We start from the raw sequence: 27,483 nt of genomic DNA on the forward strand, positions 1-27,483 counted from the left end.
TTTTTAATTGTTTTTCAATCTCTCAAACATACATGAGAATGACTGATACACTAGCAAGTCAGATGCTTTAGTAGTTGTAAAATAATCACAGGATCCGAAGCAAGTTGTTTCCATCTTGAATTGAAAAACACCGGAAAAACTGTATAAAAGATGATTCATAATTGCACACATATACATGTGTATATGATATTAATCTATAAAGGAAAAGCAAAAGATAACTAAGATTAAAACCAGGTTAAAAACAGATTAAAAACAGATTAAAATAGTCAAGTAGAAATATATAATAGCTCTGTCAAAATGTGACTGATCAGAAAGATAAGATAAAAAATTAGTTAAAAAAAAAAAGATACACAATTAACAAAATTAGTAAAAGAACATCTAAAGGCCCCTTTACACACTGAGACTTTCAGCGATCCCACCAGCGATCTCAACCTGGCCGGGATCGCTACAAAGTCTCTGGTGAGTCTCTGGTGAGCTGTCAAACAGGCAAACCTGGCCAACGACGCAACAGCGATCCGGACCTGCAGAACGACCTAGCTAGTCAAACACTCGAAACAAGTGATGTGTCACAATATCTGTCAATCACTATTCTCTGTCAGTCGGTCTCTCCCTCTCGGTCTCTATTCTCTCTCTGTCGGTCCGTCACTATCTCTGTCCCTCTCTGAAAGTCTGTCGGTCATTTTCCCCTCCTATCTCATAGTCACCGATCCCCGGCGCGGCGCTGCACGGCATTCACACTGCTGCGTCGGCTTTTACTATTTTGAAAAAGCCGACCGCTCATTAAACAATTTCGTATTCCCTGCTTTCCCCGCCCACAGGCGCCTATGATTGGTTGCAGTGAGACACGCCCCCACACTGAGTGACAGGTGTCTCACTGCACCCAATCACCTCAGCCGGTGGGCGGGTCTATACTGTGCAGTGAAATAAATAATTAAATAATTTAAAAAACCGGCGTGCGGTCCCCCCAATTTTAATACCAGTCAGATAAAGCCATACGGCTGAAGGCTGGTATTCTCAGGATGGGGAGCGCCACGTTATGGGGAGCCCCCCAGCCTAACAATATCAGTCAGCAGCCGCCCAGAATTGCCGCATACATTATATGCGACAGTTCTGGGACTGTACCCGGCTCTTCCCGATTTGCCCTGGTGCGTTGGCAAATCGGGGTAATAAGGAGTTATTGGCAGCCCATAGCTGACAATAAGTCCTAGATTAATCATGTCAGGCGTCTCCCCAAGAAACCTTCCATGATTAATCTGTAAATTACAGTAAATAAACACACACACCCCCGAAAAAATCATTTATTAGAAATAAAAAACACAAACAAATTCCCTCATCACCAATTTAATCAGCCCGGCCGCCGCATGCGGTTTTTGCCACTGCGCATGCTCAGTAGCATGAGAGAGGGGAACCAGCACGATCTGAAAATGGCATGCATCATATAAAAATTGCAAATTCACAGATTTATTCCAACTGTACTGTAATATAAATGAGATTTTTAGCAAATAATTGATCAATTCTTTGAGCCACCCCTGCCAACGTCACGGCAAATCTCAATAGGTGGGTCCTACTCTATATTCTGTATTTAATGTGCCATGCGGCCTCCTAGATAAAGTTAAAAGCAGAACCATAATGGAGCACACATACCTGTAACCTGGATATATAACCGCTTCTATGTTGCAAAAGAGGCAATTGTGGATAGAGGCCAGCCCAGGTCCCAGCATGTGGAGCAAGCTCTACACATACCAAGACTATATCAGAACTGACCCTCCCAGTGCCAGACAGCAACCATTGATAAAGGCGGACCAGATCCAAGTATGGTGCTTAATTAGCAATGCCTGTGGAAAGGGTGAGGCAACTGAATGTGTACAGCTACCAACAGGAGGAATATATTGCAAACCAAGATCAGGCGTGCATAGCATGGTGGTGACCAGCCACCAGACATTTGTAGCATAACTACAACCAAACAGAGAGCGCAAGCGTCAAAAACCGGACGGGCCGCATTTAAAAAAACTTATGCAAAGGATGCGGCTTTTTCGCCGCATCCGTTGCATAGGTTTTAGAGCCGGACTGGCCGGCTCTGCACCTACCGGATGTGTGAAAGCAGCCTCACTCCATTCCTGACAGCGTGGGTGATGGACAGACCGTGCAGGTCACATCTCTGGAATGCTAATGTCCTAATTGGGACATCCCCTTTAACACGTACCCTATGTGCTTGTGATTATTGGTGTGCTGTAAAGAGTTTATGCACACTGTATTTGGTGTGTACCCCCAAAAAAAACCCTCTGTTCATACAGCCCCATTTACCTGGCAGAGGCCAAAAGAGTGTTCTCCATTGCGGGAAGCCTGTGCACCCAGAACCACGAACAGTTCTGGTTGCATATCTATAATCCCTGCCTAACTAAAGTAAAGTATTTCTAAAGATAGTCTATGAGATACTTAATGATGGCAGTGACTAGTCGCAGGGGCGTTAGTTCAATGGTTTGGCTGCTCAATAAGCATCTTAGCATGCCCCTGTGGGCGTGCTAACCTGCTTTACAAAACCTGCATCATGGCAACGCAATACAAAGCCGCAAGAATGCGTGTGGCTTTGTACCGGTTAGCGGTAAGCTCTTTTGACACTGAGTGTATGTGTACCTGGCTTCAAAGACCCTCACTGCCCATAATCTGAAGTCGTCCACACTTCGTCAAGTGCTCCTTATGTATGCTACTGTATGCTGGGACAGTTAGGCAGGGGTTCTAGATATGCACCCAGAACTGCTCGTGGTTCTGGGTGCACTGGGTACCTAACGGGTTCCCTTTAACTGCTTAACGACCACGGGCAGTAAAGTTACGTCCTAGCGGTCATAGTGTTAATCCCCACCAGCTGCTGCTGGTGGGGATCCACGCACATGTCAGCTGATTTGTAGAGCTCACATGTGTGCCTTGCAGGCACGCATAGAATCGCTATCCACCCGTACCTGTTAACCATTTAAATGGTGCTGTCAAAATGTGAGAGCCCCATTTTAATGACGATCGCGCTAAAGCTTTGCTCACCGGACGCCACCGGACGTCATGTGATGTGATCATGTGGATCTGATGGTTTTCATTGTAGCACCGGGTCATGTGATGACTTCTGTAGCTCACATGACTCAGGTCCTGTAAGAAGCAGCCAAGTACTGCAGGTTACAGATGAGCATTTCTTCCGATCTGAGCGGTCCAGAGAAAACAAATGAGCGATCAGACTACTGATCCTTATAGTCTCCTAGAGGGACTAGTAAAAAAAAAAAAAAGTTTTAAACAAACTAAAGGTTCAAATCACCGCCCTTTCACCCCATTGAAAATGAAAGGGTTAAAAAAAATATACACACGTTTGGTATCGCCACGTTCAGAAATGCCCGATCTATCAAAATATAAAATCAGTTAATCTGATCGGTAGACTGCATAGCAGCAAAAAAATTCCAAACTCCAAAATTTGTTTTTTGGTCTCTGCAAATTTTGCGCAAAATGCAATAACAGGTGATCAAAACATAGCATCTGCGCAAAATTGGTATAATTAAAAACGTCACCTCGAGATGCAAAAAATAAGCAGTTACTGAGCCATAGATGCCATAATATGAGACCGCTATTGGTCCCGCAAAACGTGCGTCTTTTTTTGGACAAACGTCTGATTTTTCTTTCTTTTTTTTAACCCCTTGGATAAAACTAAACCTATACATGTTTGGTATCTACGAACTCGCACCGACCTGTAGCATCACACTGACATATCAATTTTACCATATAGTGAACACAGTGAAAAAAGAAAATCTCAAACAATCGTGCAATCGCACTTTTTTCGTATTTGGAATTTTTTTGCAGTTTTCCAGTACTTTATATGGTAAATCTCATGGTTTCATTTAAAAGTACAACTCTTTCCGCGAAAAACAAGCAGTCATATGGCTATATTGCCAGAAAAATAAAAAAAGTTACTGCTCTCAGAAGAAGGGTGGCGAAAAAAAAGGAAAGTGCAAAATCGGTGAGTTGTGAATGGGGTTAACAAAACAAGTGCCTAAGTACTAAGAGGCAAGTTGTTGTGCCCAGTGTGACTATTAGGCTATGTGCGCCCTAGAAAAAGGATTTTTCTCAAGAAATTTCTTAAGAAATTTCTTGAGTGAAGGATTAGCGCACCTGCGTTAAAAAAAAAAACGTTTTTACCTTGTTTTGTGGTGTTTTTTTGGAGGTTGTTCCCTGCGTTTTTTTTTAATGCTTTAACAGCAATAAATAATATAGATAATGGATAGATGGATAGATTATGGAAAGATAGAAAATTGGATAGATGAATAGATAGACAGAACGTGTTTTTCGCTTTATAAGACGCACCTGATTATAAGACGCACCCCAAATTTGGTGAAGGAAAAGAGAAAAAATGTTTTTTTAATGTTAAATGGGGTCCGTCTTATAATGCCAGTGTCCGTCTAACAAATCATATAGGGTATATGTCCCTCATAGCCCCGCCATCCTAAAATTAGCCCCCTTAATCTGGATATAGCCCCCTAATATTGAATATAGCCCCCTTGTGCTAGCACACGTCTCCTATTGATGGCACACATCCCCCTGTGCTGGCACATGTCCCTCTGTACTGGCACACGTCCCTCTACAGCTGGCACAGGTCTCCTATGGATGGCACATGTCCCCCTGTGCTGCCCATGGCCCCCTATGGATGGCACACGTCTCCCTGTGCTGCCCATGGCCCCCTATGGATGGCACACGTCCCCCTGTGCTGCCCATGGCCCCCTATGGATGGCACACGTCCCCCTGTGCTGCCCAAGGCCCCCTATGGATGGCACACGTCCCCCTGTGCTGCCCAAGGCCCCCTATGGATGGCACACATCCCCCTGTGCTGCCCATGGCCCCCTATGGATGGTACACGTCCCCCTGTGATTGATATGGCTCCCATGCTGCTGCCCATAGTAAAATAAAAAACTCTTTACCTTCTCTAGTGCTGTCCTCCCCTGTGTCTCCCTCCGTGCTGCTGAGCTCCTGCACTTCCTGCTTCTCGGTGCCGGTCATGTGATCGGCACAGGAGAGTTACATTATCTCTGCGTGCCTAATCACAGCGGCAGTAGGGAGACTGGGAAATCAGCGCTGGAGGCGGTAAGTAAAGCTTATTTATTTTAGGATGGGCAGCAGCATGGGGGCCATATCTAACATGGGGGGGGCCCCTTGTGCCATCAAAGGGGGCACAGGCACATATAATATGCGCCACTCTCCCAGCCCATCACCGTGGTGCGGTTTCAGCACCACGGTGATGGACAGCGACAGTGCATATTATATGAGCAGGAGCAGGAACAGGAGATCTCCCGCTGCCTCCGCCAGCCTGCCTCAGCTGCCAGCAGCACTCCAGAGCTGCCACCACCTCCCCTGGGCCCTGCAGTATATAATCCGTATATTCGGATTCTAAGACGCTCTCCCTACTACCCCCGCCCCCCCCCCCCCCAAAGAAAATTTGGGGGAACAAAAGTGCGTCTTTTAATGCAAAAAATACGGTAAATAGTTAATGGATAGATAGATGGATGGATAGATAATCGATAGATAATCAATAGAGACCCTGTGAGGACACACTGCAGTTCTCACGAGCGGTAATGTGTTCAGATTAACGACTGTGAGAAATGACCTGTAGTTACCCCTGCAGTCTCGTTACGAGGCTGCATTGAGTACTATGTCTCAGACGCGGCTGGATAAGTCTGCAAGCGTCGTGCTTTTTTGTTATTTTATTTGAAATAAAGGATTTTTCGGTGTGTGTGTGTGTGTGTGTTCACTTTACTTACAGGTTAATCATGGAAGCTGTCTCATAAACGCTGCCATGATTAAGCTAGGAATTAGCGCTGCCACTAACTCGTTATTGCCCCGATTGCCACCACATCACGGCAATCGGAAAGAGCCGATAACACGCCGGGACTGTCGCATAATGGATGCGACATTCTTGGGGCAGCGGCGGACTGATATTCTTGGTTGCGAGGGGGGGGGGAAATTAACCATGGCCCTCGCCAGCCTGAGAATACCAGACCGCCGCAGTGTACTTACCTTGGCTGGATGGTAAAAATACGGCGGAGCCCACAGGGTTTTTTTTTCCCTTTTTTTTTTTTTTTTTTTTTTTTTTTTTTTTTAATATGTACGTTTGATTTCTATGTGCATTCTATATGTCTGTGTCTGTGTGCGAGTGTGATATGTGTGTGTTTACTCTCTGCTCCGCTTCCTCTTCCTGTCCTAATGACATTACTTCCCTGCAAAACGCAGGATAGTGATGAACATTATGTCCTGAAAAACAGTGAGTGAAATAAAAATTAAGTGACGTGTTCAATATTTAAGTAAATATATTTCTACAGCTGCTATTGACATAACTTTCTCATCAGATGTTGGTAACAACCTATCCAATCTACACAGGCAAAAAAAAATCAAACCATAGATGCCCAGAAATTGTGTAATAATGAGAAATAAGACAGGGAAAAAGTTTTGAATGTATGAAGAGAGTTGCAAAAAGCCATGTAAAGTCATGCCACCAGCTGAAATCTATCAGTAATTAAAAAGCAATCCTGCCACTTGGTAAATAATATCAGCTGGTTCACCTGATGCCCTATAAGGGTAGGACCACACGAGCGTATGGCATCCGATGCGAATCTCGGCTCCTTCTGCGCTCTAAGTGTAAGCCGAGTGTCATGCCACTGTGATCTGATCCTGCGATCGGATCACAGCTGCGGAGGAGAAAGAGGGATTAATCTCCCTATCTCTGCCATTGCCAGCTGATGCGATTATCGCACTGCACTCCTGTGTCATCTGAGTGCAATGCGATGTTTGACTCGCACCCATAGTTATATAGGCGCGAGTTAAAATGGATCGGAATTCCACCTGCAGCATGCTGCAACTGTTGTCTCGGTCCGATTAGGACTGAGAATATAATCGCAGATGGGAACGGTCCCATAGAGTAACATGGGTCCAGGTGGAATGCAATTTTTTTTCTATCGCATTCCACTGAGTCCGTTTTACTCGCCGTTTGTCCTAGCCCTAAAAAGGTGTCTTGTTACCAAAGTGTCACACAAGAAACATCTCATGGGTAAAATCAGTGACCTCTCTCAAAACCTTTGGAACCTTATTGCTTCACACACACCCATAGACATGTATAGGTGGATGTGATGCGATACTCTACCAAATGCAGCATTCTTTTTCTGATGCCGGTTCGGACACTGCCTCATTGTTTAACACTGGTGCAAGTGCTTTCCGATGTCTTATCAGTTTTCACTCGTCCGTGTTAAATGCAAGTGGGAGCGAGGCCTAAGATATGTGTCAGGACACCTGAGTTTGCTTATTTAAGAGAACTTGGATTCCTTTGTTCTTGGTCCTGTAAAGTAGTTGCACCCCATAATCATTTATTTTGTCCTATGTCTTCTTTCTAGTCTGTGTTTGAAAAACTGGCACAGAACATGCAAGATATAACAGGAGACAGAGGAGTTTTAAAAGAGACGATCCGAGCCGGAAGTGGAGAGAAAGTTCCTCCAGATGCCACAGTGATTTGTAAGTGAGGCAATATCAGAAAGGCCGGGTTCACATCACGTTGTAGCCACGTGTAAGTGGCTCTGTTGAGGTTTCTGTCTGGAGCCCTGAAACATGGGAGTCAGGAGGATGCAGCGATGGGGCCTTTCACTTTAATGATGCAGACATGCTCTTTGTGGTCTTTGATCTCATTTACGCATTGTCCGCGTATAGTCAACCATGTTTTTGTGCCCACAAGAAAAAGGGAACGTTGTGGAAAGTGAGGTCAGACAAAACACAAAATGACTGTCTCCTTCATTGAAGAGAACCTGTCACATGTAGAAATGCTATTAACTTGCAGATATTGGGTTAAATTGCAGGTCATTATTATTTGTAACCTGCCCGGCATCTGCACAATGAACCACCCCCCACCACCCCCCCTCTGGGAGGAGAGTAACTTCGGCAGCGTTCCATTTCAGTTACGGGGGCGGCGCCAGCGTGGGTTCAGTCACTCCCACTCTGTTTAACCCCTTCAGCCCCCAGGCATTTTGTGTTTTTCCGTTTTGTTTTTGCATCTCGAGGTGACGTTTTTTTAACGGTACCATTTTTGCGCAGATGCTACGTTTTGATCGCCTGTTATTGTATTTTGTGCAAAATTTACTGATCAGATTAATTGATTTTATATTTTGATAGATCGGGCATTTTTAAACGCGGCGATAACAAATATGTGTATATTTTTTATTTTTTTAACCCTTTAATTTTTAATGGGGTGAAATGGGGGTGATTTGAACTTTTAGGTTTTTCTTCGGCGCTCTATTGGGAGACCCAGACGATTGGGTGTATAGCACTGCCTCCGGAGGCCACACAAAGCAATTACACTAAAAAGTGTAAGGCCCCTCCCCTTCTGGCTATACACCCCCAGTGGGATCACTGGCTCACCAGTTTTCTGCTTTGTGCGAAGGAGGTCAGACATCCACGCATAGCTCCACTGTTTAGTCAGCAGTAGCTGCTGACTATATCGGATGGAAGAAAAGAGGGCCCATACTAGGGCCCCCAGCATGCTCCCTTCTTACCCCACTTGTGGTTTGTAAGGTTGAGGTACCCATTGCGGGTACGGAGGCTGGAGCCCACATGCTGTTTTCCTTCCCCATCCCCCTGAGGGGCTCTGAGGAAGTGGGATCTTACCGGCCACCAAGCCCTGAGGCCGGGCTCCATCCACAGACCCATAGAACCTGCTGGATGTGGAGCGGGAGTGCCGTTCAGGGACAAGGCCCTGCAACTTTCAGGTACTCTGTGTCCCCGTATGGCAGGCCACGCACACTCCAGGCTTGCTGGGTGTGCTAGTGCGCCGGGGACTGTAGCGCTGTGCGCTGGGCTTATAGTCCCCGCAGATTACTGGGGGACTTTATGTGTGTGGATCGCCGCGCCGACCGCCCCTGGAGCGGCGGCGCAGCTGCGACTTGTAGTGCGCCGGGGTCGCGCCGACCGCGCTTTTACGGCGGCGGCGCTTCTAACTTTAGTCCCCGGCTTTCTGCGGCCTAGCTCCGCTTCGTTAACGCCCCCACCCTGTCAATCAGGGTAGGGGAGAGACGTTATTCAATCAGCAGCGCCGAGGGCTGGGGCACGATTTACATGCTCCAGCCCTCTCACTGAGCACAGTAGACACAGGCTTCGCGCTTTTTCTCTGTGCACGCCCTAGGCCCGCCCCCAGGCTTGCAGCTCCCCAGGACGCCGGCAGCCATTATACACATGCAGTCTGGCTGGAGAACACACGCAGGCTCTGGGGGACCCAGGCTAGGGGGTTCTGGCGACCACACACCCGCACTCAGCGGGCGGTAAGCAGCACATACATGCAGCCCCTCTAGTGCCACAGTGTTATATTTGTCACTGTACATAGACACTGCTGTGTCTAGATATATTTAATACTGCACTGTAAGCTACCAGCAGGCTCCAACGACTCTCATTGTGTGCAATGTTCAGTCCCAGTGGCACTTCGTCAGCCAGAGCCTACTGTGGTGGTAGCCCAGGCAGAGACGCCTGTGAACCCTGCCCCGGTGACGGGGACAGAATTTGCAGTCTTTTCTGATAAAATGTCTGTGACCATGACAAAAATCCTGGAAACCTTGCAGTCCAGGCCAGTTGCTTAGACCATAGACACTGCTGTGTCTATGTTCCCCGGTCCCCCTCAGTTGGAACTAATCCGTACTTCAAGGGGGTCCCAGGCATCACAGGCTGAGGGCTCTGACTCCGATGACAGTCCCAGCCCGCCTAAGCGAGCTCGCTGGGAGAGACCCTCCACGTCATCACGTGGATCAGGGTCTCAGCGAGAAGGGTCCCTATATGAGGGTTCAGAGGTGGGTGATCAGGAGTCTTGTCCTGACGCCGCACTCAATTTGGATACGCCAGATGGTGACGCCATGGTAAATGACCTTATAGCGGCCATCAATAGGCTGTTGGATATTTCTCCCCCAGCCCCTTCTGCAGAGGAGGCAGCTGCACAGCAGGAGAAATTCCATTTCCTGTATCCCAAGCGTAAATTGAGTACTTTTCTGGACCACTCTGACTTCAGAGAATCCATCCAGAAACATAATACTTATCCGGACAAGCGTTTTTCTAAACGCCTTAAGGATACACGGTATCCTTTTCCCCCTGACGTGGTCAAACGCTGGACCCAGTGTCCAAAAGTGGACCCTCCAATATCCAGGCTTGCAGCTAGATCCATAGTTGCAGTGGAGGATGGGGCTTCACTTAAAGATGCCAATGACAGACAGATGGACCTTGGTTGAAATCTGTCTATGAAGCTATCGGCGCGTCGTTTGCTCCAGCATTCGCGGCCGTGTGGGCGCTCCAAGCTATTTCAGCTGGTCTGGCACAGGTGGACTCTCTCATACGTCCAGCAGTGCCGCAAGTGGCGTCCCTAACTACGCAAATGTCTGCGTTTGCGACCTACGCTATCAATGCGGTACTGGACTCTACGAGCCGTACCTCAATGGCTTCTGCCAACTCTGTAGTTTTGCGCAGAGCCTTGTGGTTAAAGGAATGGAAAGCAGATTCTGCTTCTAAAAAATGTTTAACCAGCTTGCCATTATCTGGAGACAGACTGTTTGGTGAGCAATTGGCGGAAATCATCAAACAGTCCAAAGGTAAGGACTCTTCCTTACCCCAGCCCAGATCCAGCAAACCTCAACAGAGGAAGTGGCAGTCAAAGTTTCGGTCCTTTCGAGGCTCGGGCAAGCCCCAATTCTCCTCGTCCAAAGGGACTCAGAAAGAGCAAAGGAGCTCTGATTCATGGCGGGCTCACTCACGCCCCAAGAAAGCAACCGGAGGTACCGCTTCCAAGGCGGCTGCCTCATGACTTTCGGCCGCCTCCCTCCGCATCCTCGGTCGGTGGCAGGCTCTCCCGCTTTTGCGACATTTGGCTGCCACAGGTCAAAGACCGGTGGGTAACAGACGTTTTGTCTCACGGGTACAGGATAGAGTTCAGTTCTCGTCCTCCGCCTCGGTTCTTCAGAACTTCCCCACATCCCGACCGAGCAGATGCCCTTCTGCAGGCGGTGAATTCTCTAAGAGCAGAAGGAGTGGTGGTCCCTGTTCCTATTCAGGAACGAGGTCTAGGTTTTTACTCCAATCTCTTTGTGGTGCCAAAAAAGGACGGCTCATTCCGTCCTGTTCTGGACCTAAAACTGCTCAACAAGCATGTCAACGCCAGGCGGTTCCGGATGGAATCCCTCCGCTCAGTCATTGCCTCAATGTCTCAAGGAGATTTCCTAGCATCAATAGACATCAAGGATGCTTATCTCCACGTGCCGATTGCTACAGAGCACCAACGCTTTCTACGCTTCGTGATAAGAGACGACCATCTTCAGTTCGTAGCTCTGCCATTTGGTCTAGCGACAGCCCCACGGGTGTTCACCAAGATCATGGCGGCAGTGGTAGCAGTCTTGCACTCTCAGGGACACTCTGTGATCCCTTACTTGGACGATCTACTGATCAAGGCACCCTCTCAAGAGGCATGCCAACTCAGCTTGACTGTTGCACTGGAGACTCTCCAGACGTTCGGGTGGATCATCAACTTCTCAAAGTCAAATCTGTCACCGACCCAATCACTAACGTATCTTGGCATGGAGTTTCATACTCTCTCAGCGATAGTGAAGCTTCCGCTGGACAAGCAGAGGTCACTGCAGACTGGGGTGCAGGCTCTCCTTCAAAGTCAGTCGCACTCCTTAAGACGCCCCATGCACTTCCTCGGGAAGATGGTGGCGGCAATGGAAGCGGTTCCGTTTGCGCAGTTTCATCTGCGCCCACTTCAATGGGACATTCTCCGCCAATGGGACGGGAAGTCAACATCCCTGGACAGGAAAGTCTCCCTTTCCCAGACGGCCAAGGACTCTCTGCAGTGGTGGCTTCTTCCCACCTCATTATCGCAGGGAAGATCCTTCCTACCCCCATCCTGGGCGGTGGTCACGACAGACGCGAGTCTGTCAGGGTGGGGAGCAGTATTTCTCCACCACAGGGCTCAGGGTATGTGGACCCAGCAGGAGTCCACCCTTCAGATCAATGTTCTGGAAATCAGAGCAGTGTATCTTGCCCTACTAGCCTTCCAGCAGTGGCTGGAAGGAAGGCAGATCCGAATTCAGTCGGACAACTCCACAGCGGTGGCATACATCAACCACCAAGGGGGGACACGCAGTCGGCAAGCCTTCCAGGAAGTCCAGCGGATTCTGAGGTGGGTGGAAGCCACAGCCTCCACCATATCCGCAGTTCACATCCCCGGCGTAGAAAACTGGGAAGCAGACTTCCTCAGTCGCCAGGGCATGGACGCAGGGGAATGGTCCCTTCACCCAGACGTGTTTCAGGAAATCTGTCACCGCTGGGGGGTGCCGGACGTCGATCTAATGGCGTCACGGCACAACAACAAGGTCCCAACCTTCATGGCACGGTCTCGCGATCAAAGAGCGCTGGCGGCAGACGCCCTAGTGCAAGATTGGTCGCAGTTCCGGCTCCCTTATGTGTTTCCACCTCTGGCACTCTTGCCCAGAGTGCTACGCAAGATCAGATCCGATTGCAGCCGCGTCATACTTGTCGCCCCAGACTGGCCGAGGAGGGCGTGGTACCCGGATCTGTGGCAGCTCACGGTCGGCCAACCGTGGGCACTACCAGACCGACCAGACTTACTGTCCCAAGGGCCGTTTTTCCATCGGAATTCTGTGGCCCTGAACCTGACTGTGTGGCCATTGAGTCCTGGATCCTAGCGTCTTCAGGATTGTCCCAAGGGGTCGTTGCCACCATGAGACAGGCTAGGAAGCCCACGTCCGCTAAGATCTACCACAGAACGTGGAGGATATTCTTATCCTGGTGCTCTGCTCAGGGAGTGTCTCCCTGGCCATTTGCATTGCCTACCTTCCTTTCTTTCCTGCAATCTGGGTTAGAAAAAGGTTTGTCGCTCGGCTCCCTTAAAGGTCAGGTCTCGGCGCTATCCGTTTTTTTTTTTCAGAGGCGTTTGGCACGCCTTCCTAAGGTGCGCACGTTCCTACAGGGGGTTTGCCATATCGTACCCCCGTACAAGCGGCCGTTAGATCCATGGGATCTGAACAGGGTACTAGTTGCCCTCCAGAAGCCGCCCTTCGAGCCTCTGAGGGAGGTTTCACTTTCTAGGCTGTCACAGAAAGTGGCTTTTCTGGTAGCGATCACGTCTCTTCGGAGAGTGTCTGAGCTAGCAGCGCTGTCATCCAAGGCTCCCTTCCTGGTCTTCCACCAGGACAAGGTAGTGCTGCGCCCCATTCAGGAGTTTCTCCTGAAGGTGGTATCCTCTTTTCATCTTAATCAGGATATCTCTTTGCCTTCGTTTTGTCCTCATGCAGTTCATCGGTATGAGAAGGATTTACATTTGTTAGATCTGGTGAGAGCACTCAGAATCTACATTTCCCGCACGGCGCCCTTGCGCCGTTCGGATGCACTCTTTGTCCTTGTCGCTGGTAAGCGCAAAGGGTCGCAGGCTTCTAAGGCCACCCTGGCTCGATGGATCAAAGAACCAATACTTGAAGCCTACCGTTCTGCTGGGCTTCCGGTTCCGTCAGGGCTGAAGGCCCATTCTACCAGAGCCGTGGGTGCATCCTGGGCATTACGACACCAGGCTACGGCTCAACAGGTGTGCCAGGCAGCTACCTGGTCGAGTCTGCACACTTTCACCAAACATTATCAGGTGCATACCTATGCTTCGGCGGACGCCAGCCTAGGTAGAAGAGTCCTGCAGGCGGCAGTTGCCTCCCCGTAGGGGAGGGTTGTCTTGCAGCTCTAACATGAGGTATTTCTTTACCCACCCAGGGACAGCTTTTGGACGTCCCAATCGTCTGGGTCTCCCAATAGAGCGCCGAAGAAGAAGGGAATTTTGTTACTTACCGTAAATTCCTTTTCTTCTAGCTCTTATTGGGAGACCCAGCACCCGCCCTGTTGTCCTTCGGGATTTTTGGTTTGTTTGCGGGTACACATGTTGTTCATGTTGAACGGTTTTCAGTTCTCCGATGTTACTCGGAGTGAATTTGTTTAAACCAGTTATTGGCTTTCCTCCTTCTTGCTTTTGCACTAAAACTGGTGAGCCAGTGATCCCACTGGGGGTGTATAGCCAGAAGGGGAGGGGCCTTACACTTTTTAGTGTAATTGCTTTGTGTGGCCTCCGGAGGCAGTGCTATACACCCAATCGTCTGGGTCTCCCAATAAGAGCTAGAAGAAAAGGAATTTACGGTAAGTAACAAAATTCCCTTCTTTTATTAATTTTTTTAAAACTTTTTTTTTAACTTCTTTTTTTTTTTTTTATTTTACTAGTCCCCCTAGGGGGCTATAGCGATCAGCAATCCGATCGCTCTGCCCTATCTGCAGATCACAGCTACAGAGCTGAGAACTGCAGATTTGGTGCTTTACTTTCAATTCCGGCTGTACTCCGGCATTGAGAGGAAGTGACTCATGTTAGCTACAGGCGTCATCACATGACCCTGTGCTACCATGGCAACCACCGAAAGCCACGTGATCATGTCACGTGACTTCCGATGGGGGCGGGGTAAGTCACTCTCATGGCGGTGCGCATATACATCTCGCTGCCAGATTTTGGCAGCGAGATGTAAGGGGTTAATGGCCGCGGGTGGAAAACAGCTGATCTTTGCGCGGATCGCCGCCGCCTGCCCACGGCAGGGGGCGGGGATTAACCTCACATGATCCATGACGTACCCAGTAAGTCATGGGTCGTTAAGGGGTTAAAGAATAAAAAAAAATTTAGGGGAATCCATACATTTATAGGACATGGTTTTCACCAGGTTAAAGAGGTTCTCTATTTAAAAAGCCCATTTTTATAAACTGTATTTTTTTTTTTTTTTAAACTGGAAGAAAGACTTGCCCTAAGGTGAGACAACAGAAAATAAGAAAAAAAAAATGTTATACTAAATGAAAGGTGGTGTATGGAAATTGAGGGTTCGACGTGTGTGTGTGGGGGTGTGTGGGTGTGTGTGTGGGGGGAAGGGGGGGGGCGGTGCGGGGCGGTCTGTGGAGGGTTTAATCTGAAACAGCAGAGCTTCGATCTGTGCTGGATGGTTGACCTTGGGGAGATCAACATCCAGCACCGCGGAGCATCATCACGTGTTTCTTCAGCGCTCTATTGGGAGACCCAGACAATTGGGTGTATAGCTACTGCCTCCGGAGGCCACACAAAGTATTACACTAAAAAGTGTAAGGCCCCTCCCCTTCTGGCTATACACCCCCCGTGGAATCACGGGTTCTCCAGTTTTAGCTTTGTGTGTGAAGGAGGTCATACATCCACGCATAGCTCCACGGTGTGTAGTCAGCAGTAGCTGCTAACTACTCGGATGGAAGAAAAGTGGGCACATATAGCGCCCCCAGCATGCTCCCTTCTCACCAGATGGTGCTTGAAAGGTTGAGGTACCTATTGCTGGTACAGAGGCTGGAGCCCCACATGCTGTTTTTCCTTCCACATCCCCCTGGAGGGCTCTGTGGAAGTGGGATCCTTCCGGCCACAAAGCCCTGAGGCCGGGCTCCATCCACAGACCCAGAACGAACCTGATGGATGTCGAGCATTGGTACAGTCAGGGACATGGCCCTGCATCTGTCAGGTACTCGGTGTCCCCGGCAGGCACAGAACGCTCCAGACTTGCTGGGCGTTATAGTGCGCCGGGGACATAAGCAATGGGGTTGTGTCACCTTAGTTATGGCTGGGTGACGGGTTATGTGTTTGGGAACTAGCGCCGACCGCTCCTGCGGCGGGGCGCAACTGCGACATGCAGGGCGCCGGGGACAGAGCGCCGACCGCGCTTTTACGGCGGCGGCGCTCCTAACTTTACTTCCCGGCTTTTGCGGCCTAGCGCCGCTTCGTTCCCGCCTCCGCCCTGTCAATCAGGGCGGAGGAGAGACGCTGTGCAATGGCCAGCGCCGGGGGCTGGAGCTTGATTTACATGCTCCAGCCCCCTCACGAGGCACAGTGAGAGCACGCTTTCCCGCTCTTCGTTTAGGAACGCCCAGAGCCGCCCCTCTTCCTCACAGGACGCCGGCAGCCATTATTCATGCGGTCCGGCTGGGGACAGGCAGGCAGGCTCTGGGAGACTCAGACAGGGCGTCTGGCGGCCACACACCCGCTCTGAGGCGGGCGGTAAGCAGGCTGAAAGCCCCTCTTGTGCCACAGTGATTCTATTTGTGTACTTTCTTCTGGTGCCATATAGATATTGTATATATATTTGCACTGTAGGGCGCTTCTTGGCTATAGACCCCATATTGCGCTGAGGAGACAGCAACATGTCCTCCACAAAACGCAAGGGTCCCAAGGCGCGGGCTGTGTACACTGTCTGTACTGTTTGTGGGACTGATCTACCGGCAGGCTCCACTGACCACCATTGTGTGCAATGTTCCGTGCCTGTAACGCTTCGTCAGCCGGAGGTGGCAGTAGTAACCCAGGCAGAGACGCCTGTAAGTCCTGCCCCAGTAACAGGGACAGATTTTGCAGTTTTGGCTGGTCAGATGGCTGTCACTATGACAAAAATCCTTGAGGCCTTGCAAACCAGGCCAATTACTCAGGCTCCGGACACGGCTGTGTCCTTGCCCCCTGGTCCCCCTCAATTGGAGCGAGTCTGTACTTCAAGGGGCTCTCATGTATCACAGGCTGATGGCTCTGACTCAGATGACGGCCCCAGCCAGCCCAAGCAAGCTCGCTTAGACAGACCCTCCACATCATCACATTGTTCAGGGTCTCACAGGGATGAGTCTCTCTATGATGAGACTGAGGAAAGTGGTCAGGTTTCGGACCATGAGACCACTCTCAATTTGGATACCCCTGATGGTGACGCTATGGTCAATGACCTTATTTCGGCCATCAATAGTGCGTTGGATATTTCTCCCCCAGCTCCCTCAGCAGAGGAAGCTGCTGCACAGCAGGAGAAATTCCATTTCTTGTATCCCAAGCGTAAATTGAGTGCCTTTTTAGACCACTCTGACTTCAGAGAATCTATCCAGAAACACCACGCTCAGCCATACAAGCGTTTTTCCAGACGCGCTAGGGATACACGTTATCCGTTTTCCCCTGACGTGATCAAACGCTGGACCCAGTGTCCAAAAGTGGATCCCCCTATTGCCAAGCTTGCGGCAAAATCTATAGTCGCGGTAGAGGATGGCGCTTCACTTAAAGACGCCAACGACAGACAGATGGACCTTTGGTTGAAGTCTATCTATGAAACTATCGGCGCGTCGTTTGCCCCTGCATTCGCGGCCGTGTGGGCACTCCAAGCTATTTCAGCTGGGTTGGCACAGGTAGAGGCTGTCATGCAGCCAGCAGTGCCAAAGGTGTCGACCCTAACCTCACAAATGTCTGCGTTTGCGACCTACGCTATCAACGCGGTTCTGGAATCTACGAGCCGTACGTCGTTGGCGTCCGCCAACTCCGTAGTGTTGCGCAGAGCATTGTGGTTAAAGGACTGGAAAGCAGATGCTAGTTCCAAAAAATGTTTAACCAACTTGCCATTATCTGGAGATAGACTGTTTGGCGAGCAGCTCGCTGAAATCATCAAACAGTCCAAGGGTAAAGACTCGTCCTTACCCCAGCCCAGATCAAACAAACCTCAGCAGAAAAAGTGGCAGCCGAGGTCTCGGCCCTTTCGAGGCTCAGGCAAGGCCCAATTTTCCTCATTCAAAGGGACGCAGAAAGAACAAAGGAGCTCTGATTCATGGCGGGCTCACTCACGACCCAAGAAAGCAAACGGAGGAACCGTTTCCAAAGCGGCTTCCTCATGACTTTCAGCCGCCTCCCTCCGCATCCTCGGTCGGTGGCAGGCTTTCCCGTTTTTGCGGCATTTGGCTGTCACTGGTCAAAGACCGGTGGGTGACAGACATTTTGTCGCGCGGGTACAGAATCGAGTTCAGTTCCCGTCCTCCACCTCGGTTCTTCAGAACCTCCCCACATCCCGACCGAGCGGATGCCCTTCTGCAGGCGGTGAGCTCACTAAGAGCAGAAGGAGTGGTAATCCCTGTCCCCCCTCAGGAACGAGGGCGAGGGTTTTACTCCAATCTCTTTGTGGTTCCAAAAAAGGACGGCTCCTTCCGTCCTGTTCTGGACCTAAAAAGGCTCAACAAGCATGTGAACGCCAGGAGGTTCCGGATGGAATCCCTCCGGTCTGTCATTGCGTCAATGTCTCAAGGAGATTTTCTGGCATCAATAGACATCAAGGATGCTTATCTCCACGTACCAATTGCTACAGAGCACCAACGTTTTCTACGTTTGGTAATAGGAGACGAACATCTTCAGTTCGTAGCTCTGCCATTCGGTCTGGCGACAGCCCCACGGGTTTTCACCAAAGTCATGGCGGCAGTGGTAGCAGTCTTGCACTCCCAGGGACACTCCGTGATCCCTTATCTGGACGATCTACTTGTCAAGGCACCCTCTCAGGAGGCATGCCAACTCAGCCTGAATGTTACGCTGGAGACTCTCCAGTCTTTCGGGTGGATCATCAACTTTGCAAAGTCAAATCTGTCACCAACTCAGTCACTAACGTTTCTTGGCATGGAGTTCCATACTCTATCAGCGATAGTGAAGCTTCCGCTGACCAAGCAGAGGTCACTACAGATAGGGGTGCGGTCGCTTCTTCAGGGCCAGTCGCACTCCTTGAGGCGCCTCATGCACTTCCTAGGGAAGATGGTGGCAGCCATGGAAGCAGTTCCCTTTGCGCAGTTTCATCTGCGTCCTCTTCAATGGGACATTCTTCGCCAATGGGACGGGAAGTCGACATCCCTGGACAGAGAAGTCTCCCTTTCTCAGGCGGCCAAGGACTCTCTGCAATGGTGGCTTCTGCCCAACTCATTGTCACAGGGAAGATCCTTCCTACCTCCATCCTGGGCAGTGGTCACGACAGACGCGAGTCTGTCAGGGTGGGGAGCAGTCTTTCTCCACCACAGGGCTCAGGGGACGTGGACTCAGCAAGAGTCCACCCTGCAGATCAATGTTCTGGAGATCAGAGCAGTGTATCTGGCACTTCTAGCCTTCCAGCAGTGGCTGGAAGGAAGGCAGATCCGAATCCAGTCGGACAACTCCACAGCGGTGGCATACATCAACCACCAAGGAGGGACGCGCAGTCGGCAAGCCTTCCAGGAAGTCAGGCGGATTCTGACGTGGGTGGAGGACACAGCATCCACCATATCCGCGGTACACATCCCGGGCGTAGAAAACTGGGAAGCAGACTTCCTCAGTCGCCAAGGGATAGACGCAGGGGAATGGTCCCTTCACCCGGACGTGTTTCAGGAAATCTGTCGCCGGTGGGGGGTGCCGGACGTCGACCTCATGGCGTCTCGGCACAACCACAAGGTCCCGGCATTCATGGCGCGGTCGCGCGATCAAAGGGCTCTGGCGGCAGACGCCTTGGTCCAAGATTGGTCGCAGTTCCGACTCCCATATGTATTCCCGCCTCTGGCACTCTTGCCCAGAGTGTTGCGCAAGATCAGATCCGATTGCACCCGCGTCATACTCGTCGCCCCAGACTGGCCGAGGAGATCGTGGTACCCGGATCTGTGGCATCTCACGGTCGGCCGACCGTGGTCACTTCCAGACCGGCCAGACTTACTGTCCCAAGGGCCGTTTTTCCATCAGAATTCTGCTGCCCTGAACCTGACTGTGTGGCCATTGAATCCTGGATCCTAGCGTGTGCAGGATTGTCTCAAGGAGTTGTTGCTACCATGAGGCAGGCTAGGAAGCCCACGTCTGCCAAGATCTACCACAGGACGTGGAAGATTTTCTTATCATGGTGCTCTGCTCAGGGAGTGTCTCCCTGGCCATTTGCATTGCCTACTCTTCTTTCCTTCCTACAATCGGGGTTAGAAAAAGGCTTGTCGCTTGGCTCACTTAAAGGGCAAGTCTCGGCACTATCAGTGTTTTTTCAGAAGCGTCTGGCACGTCTGTCTAAGGTGCGCACGTTTCTACAGGGGGTTTGTCATATTGTACCCCCGTACAGGCGGCCGTTAGATCCATGGGATCTGAATAGGGTACTAGTTGCTCTACAGAAGCCGCCTTTCGAGCCTTTGAAAGAGGTTTCTTTTTCTCGCCTGTCACAGAAAGTGGTGTTTCTAGTGGCGATCACGTCTCTTCGGAGAGTGTCTGAGCTGGCAGCACTGTCATCCAAGGCTCCTTTCCTGGTGGTCCACCAGGACAAGGTGGTTTTGCGCCCCACTCCAGAATTTCTTCCTAAAGTAGTATCTGATTTCCATCTAAATCAGGACATTTGCTTACCTTCTTTCTGTCCTCATCCGGTTCACCGGTATGAAAAGGATTTGCATTTGTTAGATCTGGTCAGAGCAATCAGAATCTACATCTCCCGCACGGCGCCCTTGCGCCGCTCCGAGGCACTTTTTGTCCTTGTCGCTGGTCCGCGCAAGGGATTGCAGGCTTCTAAAGCCACCCTGGCTCGATGGATCAAAGAACCTTCTGGAAGCCTACCGTTCGGCTGGACTTCCGGTTCCATCAGGGCTGAAGGCCCATTCAACCAGAGCCGTGGGTGCGTCCTGGGCATTACGCCACCAGGCTACGGCTCAACAGGTGTGCCAGGCAGCTACCTGGTCCAGTCTGCACACTTTCACCAAACATTATCAGGTGCATACCTATGCTTCGGCGGATGCCAGCCTAGGTAGAAGAGTCCTGCAGGCGGCGGTGGCTTCCCAGTAGGGGGGCGCTGTCTTGCAGCTCTGACAAGAGGTATTTCTTTACCCACCCAGGGACAGCTTTGGAACGTCCCAATTGTCTGGGTCTCCCAATAGAGCGCTGAAGAAGAAGGGAATTTTGTTACTTACCGTAAATTCCTTTTCTTCTAGCTCTTATTGGGAGACCCAGCACCCGCCCTGTTGTCCTTCGGGATTTTTGGTTTTGTTTGCGGGTACACATGTTGTTCATGTTGAACGGTTTGTCAGTTCTCCGATGTTATTCGGAGTTAATTTGTTTAAACCAGTTATTGGCTTTCCTCCTTCTTGCTTTGGCACTAAAACTGGAGAACCCGTGATTCCACGGGGGGTGTATAGCCAGAAGGGGAGGGGCCTTACACTTTTTAGTGTAATACTTTGTGTGGCCTCCGGAGGCAGTAGCTATACACCCAATTGTCTGGGTCTCCCAATAAGAGCTAGAAGAAAAGGAATTTACGGTAAGTAACAAAATTCCCTTCTTTCTCAACGCAGTGATTCTAGAGCAATACCTGCCAGCGTTGAGAAACATGTGATGGTGTCTCCGTGGCTTCCTTGTTTTGCATATTTCCCACGGGGCATTGCTCTAGAATCACTGCGTTGAGAAAACACGTGATGGTGCTCTGCGGTGCTGGATGTTGATCTCCCTAAGGTCAACCATCCTAACCTATATAGTCTTCTACTAGGCATTGCTCCCACTTTCCAGTTTCCTACTCCACACTGATGAGGGGCAAATACCCCGAAACAGCTGTCTGTGGATGGATACCATGTTTTGGCATAGGTGGTTTCCTTGACTGGAGACTGCCCTTCTCGTGTTTTTTTTTTTCCTGGTGAAAGACCTGGATAGTTACCTGCCAGTGTTGAGAAACATGTGATGGTGTCACAGTGGCTTCCTTGTTTTGAATATTTCCCAGGGGGCATTGCTCTGGAATCACTGCGTTAAGAAAACACGTGATGGTGTCTCCGCGGTGCTGGATGTTGATCTACCTAGGGTCAACCATCTTTGCCTACATGTCTCGGGCAGAGCGTTGGCGAGCTAAATGCGCAGGCGTGAGATTATGGGCGGGTACTAGGATGACGCTGGTGAGGTCATGCACACTAAACACCTCACCAGCGTCATCCTAGTACCCGCCCATAATCTCGCGCCTCCGCATTTAGGTCACCGGCGCTCTTCCCGAGATATGGCAGAGTGAACTGCACCTGCGCGAGCAGACCTAAGGTGCGAAATTTGAAAATGCGACGAGGAGGATGACAGAGGGCGTCATCCCGTCAATCAATAGTGCACCTTCCTAGAATGCAGCCCAGGAGCTGCAGAAGGTGATTCTTTAAGTTTCATAGGGAAAAATCTGGTGACAGGTTCCCTTTAACGATCCAATGGTAGGGCTAGAGAAGCCGGTGCTGATTGAGCGCGAGTCTCAGATTTCATAACCATGTCATGTGGGCCCCTGGGAATATGACATCGCTGGAACTGTGCCGGCAGCGGAGAGGAGTATCTGGGTGCACATGGGAAATAGTGGACAAGCCCTTTTAATAATTTGCTAATTGTGAAGGAACTCTTCTGACAAATAAGTAATTTGAAAACAAAGCCTGCTCCCTATAAGTACAATGTTCTCCAATAACCAAATGCAGACTTTTTTTCTGCCATTTCTGTATTCTATAATCAGTTTTCACGATTCCACCTTCTTGCCTCTGCAGTTAAATTTTCTGGATATTTGGAACATTTGGACAGACCCTTTGAAACAAATTGTTTTCTACGTAACCCTCGGCTGATGAAGCTTGGTGAAGGTGAGACCAAAGTGTAATACGTTGCACGAGTAGATGAAAGCCTACCATGTAGTAACACCTGATGTAGCCTGTGTAACAGGACTTGGGCCTCTTTCGTTTTGCTGAATTTTCGTGTCTGTGCTTTTCGTGTACACAATGGATAGCGCACTTACCAATAGTAACCTATGTGCGGGCTTACACAAGTGATTCCGCACATGTGGAATAAATCGCAGCATGCTCTACTCTTTTCTGATTTACACAGTGAATATAATAGCTGGCAGATTTTGCCCCAGTCTGTGAGCTGCACACAGAGCCAGTTTTGTCTGCAGTTTGCATTTATATATATATATATATATGTGTATCTATATATTCTTTTTTTTTTGTACATGATCTTTTTTGGTGTTGCTGCCTTCTTAAAGGGAATTTGTCACCAGGTTTTTGCTAGCTAATCTGAGAGCAGCATATCGTAGGGCAGAGATCCTGAGTCCAACAATGTGTCACTTACTGGGCTGCTAAGTGTACGCCGTGTGCAGAATTATTAGGTAAGTTGTATTTTAGAGGATTTTTCTCTGATGCCTCATTGGGGGACACAGGACCATGGGTGTTATGCTGCCTATCCATAGGAGGACACTAAGTAGATGCAAAAGCATAGCTCCTCCTCTGCAGTATACACCCCCTGGCCGGGCCAGGCAACCTCAGTTTTAGCTTAGTGTCTGTAGGAGGCACTTCCTTTTCAAGGTTTTTTATTTTTTGAGGGCGACTGTTTCCTTTTGGGACCGATCTCCCACTACCATCAATGGGCGGGAACGTGGAGTGTCGCCTCCACGTACCCCCTCCTGCGATGCTGGATCCTGGGCTGGACGACTGGTTCCACAGACACCGATTTTCCAAAGCCCAGGGTAGAGGCCTATGCCCCTATAGCCCAATTCCTCAGCCCCTCTTTGCAGGCTCTGAGTTGAATATGGCACCAATTCCTCAGCCCCTCTTTGCAGGCTCTGAGTTGAATATGGCACCGTTGTGACCGGACACAGCAAGCTGACTCTGCTATTTTCACTGAACTGGAAGCAGTGTTTTAAGGTGAGATCCCCCCTGACTGGTTTCCTGGACAAAGGGAGAAAAGACGCTGCAGTGAAGGCTCCCAGGACATTTACAGTATTTATTATGAGAAAGTCCCTTGCTGAGTGCAAGGAGCAAAGCCCCAAGGATCCTGCACACAGTGTTAACTTTTCTCTAGCTTGCTGGCTGGAGGAGGGGGGGAAGTCACTCCTGTTTGCAGAAAGTCCTGCAGATAATTTGGTGGCAGGGGGAGGGCCCAGGGCTCGGACTCACACTGTTTATTTGCTCTGTTTATTTGCTCTAGCAGTAAAGCCGGCTCATAACCACCAGTGACAAGCTGTTTGCTGACTGGAGGGAGAGGGAGGAAAACTATCAGAAGCTCCCTTCCCGCCGTTTTTTTTTTTTTACTACCCACAGCAGGGGGGGCACACTAACTTCATGTTTGCGCTCTGTTAGCGATAAGCCCCGCCCCCCCAGGAATGCGTGCGAAGATCTCCATAGAGCTTAATCCTTCCTGAGGACAGGGCCATTGGCTGATTCTGGTGAGGTGCTTGCTTCACTTGTAGCTCTGCTGAGCATTGCTCCCCCTCCTGGCATACTCCTATTAGGGACATGCAGAATTCTAAGGGCACTAAGAGTGCTAAGGCCCACATAGTCTATTATTCAGCCTGTGGGGAGATAAGGTATGCACACCAGTGACTATGTAAGGGGAATACATGAAATAGCAGAAACTGCTGTGTGAATACTGACTTGAAAAATCCAATAGCTATATGTAAGAGTGAAAATGTGAAAAAATGGAATCTGCATTACTGCCATGAACATATGAATCAAGAGAAATTTAGTTACTGAATTGATCAATGCAACAGAGCCCCAACACTACGCCAAAGTATTTCTCTACGTTGGGGTCCCTAGCTTGTGTGTGTCCTCTCATGCAGTTAAAAAAACTTACCGTGTATGGGAAGCTGAGACCCAGGCTATTTATGCGTATGATATGGATTGGCAATAGGTGTGGTTGGGGAGGGTTCACAAACGAAAAACTACTAACAAATAGGAATAACGTTTGGAACACCATTCTAAGTCCGAACTGGGTGCAAAAACCTAAAAAAAACATCACTATGTTGAGATAAGGTATGCACACCAGTGACTATGTAAGGGGAATACATGAAATAGCAGAAACTGCTGTGTGAATACGGACTTGAACTAGCTATTGGATTTTTCAAGTCAGTATTCACACAGCAGTTTCTGCTATTTCATGTATTCCCCTTACATAGTCACTGGTGTGCATACCTTATCTCCCCATAGTGATGTTTTTTTAGGTTTTTGCACCCAGTTCAGACTTAGAATGGTGTTCCAAACGTTATTCCTTATTTATTATTCAGCCTGCACTGCCTGCCACGCTGAGCTACCACGTAAACACACCTCTTCTCTCTGAGAGTCCTGTGCCCCTATAGCCCCCCAAGACCCCCCTGCCACCACCGCCGCAACCGTCAGCCCAGAGCCTAGGGCTCCCAGCCCACCGGAATGGGCACAGTTTCTGTCCCAATCCATGGAAAAACTGTCACAGAACCTGGTGCTGGCTATGCAATGTCGTCCTCCACACCCTTCTGGGTCCCTGGACGGAACGCAGCCTGAGGATACCCCTATGGAGGATCCTTCTGAGGTAATCCGGGTACATGCTTCACCGGTTGCAGGGATCAGGAAAAGAGCACACGGCCGGGTGTCTCCAGCGGGCTCTCCCTCGAGAGCACACAGGGCAGGCTCTCCCACACGCTCCACGGCTTCTGAAGAGCTGGAGGAGGGAGAATGCTGTTTATACCAAGAGGATTCCTTGGTTTCAGCCTCCCCAGATGATCAAACTGCAATAGACTCCCCTATAGCAGCAATCAACCAAACTCTGCATGTGGAGGATCCCCCATCCACTACCACTGACCATGCGGTCTCCTTTAAGAGTGCAAGGAAACCCCAAAAGGTTTTTGCTGATCACCCAGAGTTTCAGGATATCCTCACAAAGCAAAAGGAGAAGCCTGACAGGCGCTTCGGTAACCGAAAACTCATGGAGTCCCGGTACCCTTTTGCCTCACCTGCCCCTAAGGGCTGGGCCGATCCGCCCTCGGTCGACCTCCCCCCCCCCCCCCCCCCCGGTCTCCCGCCTTACCACAAAGACGCTCCTGTCTTTACCCGATGGTTCCTCCATCAAGGACCTGACAGACAGACAGGTGGAGCACCTCGCCCGCTCTGCTTTTGAGGCTGCGGGTTCCTCCCTCTCGCCCTCCTTTGCCGCTGTGTGGGTCGCAAAGGCGATCTCGGTCTGGGCAGAATCCCTTAACACTTCGCTTGAGGAATCCCAGTTCACTCATACCTTCACAGAGGTAACAGCTCAAATTGCCGCTGCGGTGGAGTACCTCATGCAGGCCTCCATGGACGCTGCTACCTGCGCAGCGTTTGCCGCCTCAAATACCATAGCCATCCATAGAGCTCTCTGGCTCCGACAATGGCGAGCGCGGACTCTGCCTCCAAGAAGTCTCTCAAGGGCCTTCCCTTTTTTCCAGACCGATTGTTTGGCGAATGTCTGGACAAGCTCATTTCTGACGCCACTGGAGTAAAGAGTACCTCCCTCCCCCAGCTGAAGTCCAGGACGTCCTTCACCAGACGTCCACAGTCCTCGTTCCGCTCCTTTCGGAATTCATTTGGTTGGTCGACATCCCGTGCTGTCCCCGCCACCAGCCGCGGACTACGCAGGGACAGACCTTCTCAGCTCTCCCCGAAACCCACTTCGTCATGGCAGCCTAGACCGAAACAGTCCAGGACTAGGGAGACTCTGCCACGACGTTTTCCCCCCTCATGACTCCTTCGGCGCCCCGGAAGACACACTCATTGTAGGAGGTCGACTGCGGCTCTTTCATCACATCAGGGCTGCCGCCTCAGACGACAAATTGGTGTGAGACCTTGTGTCTTCCGGTTACCACATAGAACCGACTCGGGGGTTGGGTCCGAAATTCTTTCTCTCAAACCCCCCAAAGACTCGAAAACAACGCAAAGCTTTTTTCTCAGCAATCCACTCGCTCCAAACAGCAGGAGTGATGATACCTGTCCCGGACGACGAGAAGTTCGGGGGGGTTTTATTCCAACCTCTTTGTGGCCCCCAAAAAGGATGGGTCAGTTCGACCCATCCTGGACCTCAAACACCTAAACAAACGTGCACGTACGGAGATTCAGAATGGAGTCCCTAAATTCCATTATTGCATCCATGGTCGAAGGGGAATTCCTCGCCTCCATAGACATCAAGGGCATCGTACTTGCACATACCCATCGCCCCAGATCACCAAAAGTTCCTCCGCTTCGCAGTTCAGGACTCCCACTTTCAATTCGTAGCTCTACCCTTCGGCCTTGCCACCGCACCAAGGGTCTTCACCAAAGTCATGGCGGCCGCCATGAGCGTCCTTTACGCCAGGGGAGTAGTCGTTCTCCCTTACTTGGCCGACCTCCTCATCAAGGCCCCCTCCTTCCGCGACTGCTCAACCAGCGTACAGATCACTGTGGACACCCTATCCCGCTTAGCGTGGCTAGTGAATCTGGACAAATCCCCGATCCCATCACGAATCATCACCTTCCTGGGCATGTCCCTGGACACCCGTCGGGGCTTGATCCTTCTCCCTCAGGACAAGGCGATCACTCTTCAACGAGCGGTACGCTGCCTTCTACGTCCTCCGTCTCGCTCCATTTGATTCAGCATGAAAGTGCTGAGCAGGATGGTGGCAGCTATGGAAGCAGTACCCTTTGCTCAACTGCACCTCTGCCCACTGCAGCTAGCCCTTCTAGCGGCCTGGGACAAGAGCCCCTTCTCTCTGGACAGACATCTTCACCTTACGCCTTCAGTCAGGTACGCACTCCGCTGGTGGCTTCGGTCCTCATCCCTATCGAAGGGGAGATCTTTTCTCCCAGTGAACTGGCAGGGTCCTGACCACGGACGCCAGCCTC

General features: G+C 50.3%; 1 protein-coding gene across 3 annotated transcripts in view; it reads left to right on the forward strand.

Moving 5' to 3' along the window:
* The window catches only part of FKBP6 (FKBP prolyl isomerase family member 6 (inactive)), a 147,898-nt gene that overhangs the window by 4,754 nt on the left and 115,661 nt on the right, over positions 1 to 27,483 (forward strand). For all 3 annotated transcript variants that reach the window (XM_075333273.1, XM_075333275.1, XM_075333274.1), the window contains exons 2-3: positions 7,407 to 7,524; positions 22,381 to 22,470. In XM_075333273.1, the coding sequence (XP_075189388.1) occupies positions 7,407 to 7,524; positions 22,381 to 22,470 (208 nt within the window). The remainder of the gene's footprint in view (positions 1 to 7,406; positions 7,525 to 22,380; positions 22,471 to 27,483) is intronic.

Source organism: Anomaloglossus baeobatrachus, chromosome 2 (assembly GCF_048569485.1).
Source record: "Anomaloglossus baeobatrachus isolate aAnoBae1 chromosome 2, aAnoBae1.hap1, whole genome shotgun sequence".
In the NCBI taxonomy this organism is placed as follows: domain Eukaryota; kingdom Metazoa; phylum Chordata; class Amphibia; order Anura; family Aromobatidae; genus Anomaloglossus; species Anomaloglossus baeobatrachus.